The sequence below is a fragment of the Haplochromis burtoni genome, unplaced genomic scaffold (genome assembly GCF_018398535.1).
Source record: "Haplochromis burtoni strain Fernald_Lab_line unplaced genomic scaffold, NCSU_Asbu1 Contig_617, whole genome shotgun sequence".
NCBI classification, from domain to species: domain Eukaryota; kingdom Metazoa; phylum Chordata; class Actinopteri; order Cichliformes; family Cichlidae; genus Haplochromis; species Haplochromis burtoni.
In genome coordinates this window covers 212300-216393 of record NW_024582978.1, presented here as the reverse complement: position 1 = coordinate 216393, position 4094 = coordinate 212300, and the positions used below count along the sequence as shown (strand labels likewise).

Below are 4094 nucleotides of genomic sequence, written 5' to 3'. Positions count from 1 at the left end.
CCGAGAGAGGCCCACGGCAGGGGATAGAGAGGCAGCGGGATGGCGCCTTATGTCCCCGGGACGGCGAGTCTATGGCTACGCGTGTGAAGCACAACATAGTGGTGGGCGGAGTTAGGAGCTCTGCCCATCTGGGGTAAGTCCCGATTCATCCCGTCTAAGACGAACCTCCAGTGGAATTTAAGAATGGTGACTGCCGCTGGCCCTCTCTCCTTTTTCTAGTTGGCATCAGAATGAAGAGGCCGACAGGACGGCGACAATCCTGTTGGTTTCTGCACCGTTTGGACTTTTATGGGACTTGACCTCCACGGCTGAGGCCATTGCATTTTGGCTGTATAGTTTTAATTACTTTTAATGTGTTTAACTTCATGTTCCTGCCTGGCCAGAGTATTTTTTTTTACCTATTTAAATATAATAAATTATATTTTAATCATACAGTTTAAATTGTGTGCTTTCCCTTGGCGGCTCCACTGCTCTGCCCGTTTTCAGGAAGGTTTCCTTCCTTTTTTAAAAACAAAAACAAAACACCAACCATCTTGGAAATAAAATCAGCCTTCCGCTCCGTTACAGAAGAAGTTTAAGCCACCCCTGACCATCGCTTCCAAGGGTGCAGTTTAGCGTCTTTTTTCCCCCCTAATAATTGACATATTCTTGGTGAAACGCCTGCTAATAATGCAGCAAATTAAAGTAATTTCATGGATTTGAGATGTGGTCAAAATCATATTTATTTCTCTATCACTGAAATGTTTTCTTAACCTAATCAAAATAATTTATGTATTGATGAGGAGCCCTTTCAGATGAGAAATTATGCCTTTTGGCCAGTAAATATGGATTATGTTTAATCCAGATGCATTTGGTGCAGCGAAACCAGAGGCAGCAATTACCTGCCGTATTTTTGTTGAGCCCAGCGCTCAGCGTAGTTCTGTAAGTGATTTACTTTTTCATTTCTAAAATTTCTCCGCCATCTAATGGAGAAGGTTGGGATTGCATTCAGGTCAAAACCACTGCTGTATTCACTGTTTCCTGTAATTATGAGACTTGGAATCTAATTTATAATAATAATCTTCGCATTTACTCATTTCTGGCATAAGAAGTATTCACTAAATTAATAGCCTGATAAAACATTTTTGATAACCTGTAAGTTTTACAACAGTATAATTTGAATTTCTATTAACTCATTTAAGGAAATAGTAGGAGAGGAGGAAATGTTTTTATGGCTGTTGTTTAACTAAAAATGTTTAAAAATTACATTTCAGATATTCATCAAAAACAGTTTTTATTTTAGTTGTTACTTTGTAACCTGAAAGGATGCTTAAAAATAACTAAAATGCTGTTTTCTCAAAATAAATGTATTTGTATTTTATTACTGGAAATTTTTACTTCGCAGCTTAAAAATGAATTGAAAAATAAGTACAAAACAGTATAGCACAAAGTCATAAAAGTGCACTGATATTATGGAGTGCCAGGACTGCCATAATGAATTAATTAAATACACCATTAAATAATTAATTAAATGTGTCAATAATTAATTAAATGTGTCAATAATTAATTAAAATGTGAAATACATAAATAATTAATTAAATGTGTCAATAATTAATTAATTAAATGTGTCAATAATTAATTAAAATGTGAAATACATAAATAATTAATTAAATGTGTCAATAATTAATTAATTAAATGTGTCAATAATTAATTAAAATGTGAAATACATAAATAATTAATTAATGTCAATATAATTACTGTGTCAACACATTTATATTAATTAATTTATATTCCAATTTTAATTAATTATTGCCACATTTAATTAATTATTTAATGGTGTATTTAATTAATTCATTATGGCAGTCCTGGCGTTCCATACACTGGAGAGGCACCTGTTTTATATAAGAGAAACTCTGTGTCTCTATGATCTTTCCGCTCCGTTACATGTACAGGGAAATGGCCCCCTCTGCCTTGGTCATGGATACTTCTTTAAGACACTGTGGCTAGCCTGGCCACGCCCCACAGCTTACGTATTAAACAGCTGTTAAGACGTGAAACCGGTGGTGGTTTGATCAGAGGACGGCAGAGGTTTCAGGATGGTGGAATAGGTTGTAATAATGCAGACCTTCTCTGGATGAGTCATGTGCTCTTCTTTAACTGTCAGATTTATCTAGACCACGTGGATTTATGCACACACAACCCACAGCAGTTATTAATAGGATCAGTTTTGCTGATATCAAAAACATGTTGATTTTCCTAAATTGTAATGCCATTTTTGAAGAGAAACACGTGTAAAACCTGCACACACTGTTTTATTAGTCACTCAGACTATCATTGATCATTATTGAAAGAAATATGTGTTTAAAAAATGTCCATTGTTAGTATAACACTCTTCTCACATTGGCACATTGCTGGGAGTGCATCATTTCAAAATTTACCACTAGCCCAATCTGGCCCTGACACTTCACAGTAGTGACACCATAAAGTAGTGCTCTCAGTGCATTTTTTGTCAGTTCGGCCTGCCATGGCATTATACAGAATTTCGTTTGAAGAGAGAAGTGAAAACGGCTTCACTGAATTTCAGCAACAGTTTATTTTTTTACACAAAACAGTGTGAATGCAAAGGAATGCAGTGAAATGCACATATGTTGTTGTTGTTTTCTTAAATGGCTCAATGAAAAACTGAAAAATAGATATTATGTAAAAGCATTTACAAATTAAATCAATATGTAAATTTAAGACAGATTGTTTAATGGATAGTCATGCAGGTCCTCGTTGACAGCAGTAGCTTGTTCTGTGAAAACAACTTTCTGGCTAATAGTTGTGTTCCGCCCAGTGTCTCTCTCCCTGTTCTTCCTGCACACATTTTCACAGTGCAAAAGATTCAACAGATGCTTTCGCAACTTCTGTGAGATCATATACAGCAGAGGGTTCATGCAGCAGTGAGAATAGGCAAGCATTTCACAAATACGAGACGTGATAGCCAACCGTTCCTGTGTTTTACAATCTTTGGGTGTATAGAGAGAATTGATTAAAAACATAATATGGTATGGCCCCCAGCAAATGAAAAATGCTGCAACAATACACAACAGCACAGCTACAGTCCTGTGCTTCTTTCTGTTTAAAGCTTGTAAAACCTTCTTGAGGATGGCAGAATAGCAGAAAATAACAATGGCAAATGGGAGGAAGAATAGCAGTGACACTTGGAGGTGTTGCCCGAGTTTGTCTTCAGATGTCTCACAATAGGTATAATTCTCCCAGTTTCCCACCTTTGTGCTCACAGCTTCCCTCAGGGATGCAGAGATGCTGATGACCCAGGCAGCTACACAAGCACCAATTGCGTACTTCTTTCTATCTAGTTTGTTCAGCTGGTTGTGCAGCACCACAGTAATGAAACGATCCACTGTCATCGCAGTCAGCAGAATGACACTGCTGTACAGACCAACAAAGAATAGAGCAGTTATGAATTTGCAGGAAAGGTCTCCAAAGACCCAGTGGTGTAGATAATCAACAGCCCAGAATGGAAGTGTGATGGTGAAGATCAAATCAGAGCAGACCAGGTTCAGGATGAAAATATTGGTGATACTTTTCAGGTTCTCGTAGATGAAGAGAACACATAAGAGGAGGCTGTTGCCTATGACACTGATGATGAAGATCAATATGAACAAAGTGCCAGTAAAGGTTGGAAAGTTAACCTCACATAGATAATGTTCTTCTTCAGTTGTGTAGTTGCTTTCCATTGTCAAGTTTCTATAAAACACAAACACAAAACTAGATTTTTAAAATGTAATTAAACACATTAACTAAGCAGTTTTCTTTATGGGAATTTCTTTTTTATATATTTTACTTTTTGTATGATCTGTAAAACACAGAGAGTAATAAAGCACCAAATTAGGAGAAGAGGCACAGCAAATACTGATCAACTTACCCCAAGCATCAGCCATCAATTTCCTGTGCTGGAAAGGTTTTGGTGTTCTTAAGTAAACTTGTAGTTCCTCTTTTTAAGCTAGAGTCAGAGCACTGCCTTAAAGGAAAGCACACATTTTTTTTTAACATAGTTTGTCATACTTTTTACTGACAAATAACTGTCTACAAGCATCCTGCATCAGTCGTAC

General features: G+C 36.7%; 1 protein-coding gene across 1 annotated transcript; it reads right to left on the bottom strand.

Annotated features, from left to right (window-relative positions):
• Positions 1-2583: 2583 nt before the first annotated feature.
• Positions 2584-3728, bottom strand: LOC121812487 (chemokine XC receptor 1-like). The gene has a single exon (XM_042214836.1). It carries the CDS (start codon positions 3717-3719, stop codon positions 2715-2717), a length of 1005 nt encoding a protein of 334 aa, XP_042070770.1. The 5' UTR covers positions 3720-3728; the 3' UTR covers positions 2584-2714.
• Between the last annotated feature and the right edge of the window lie 366 nt (positions 3729-4094).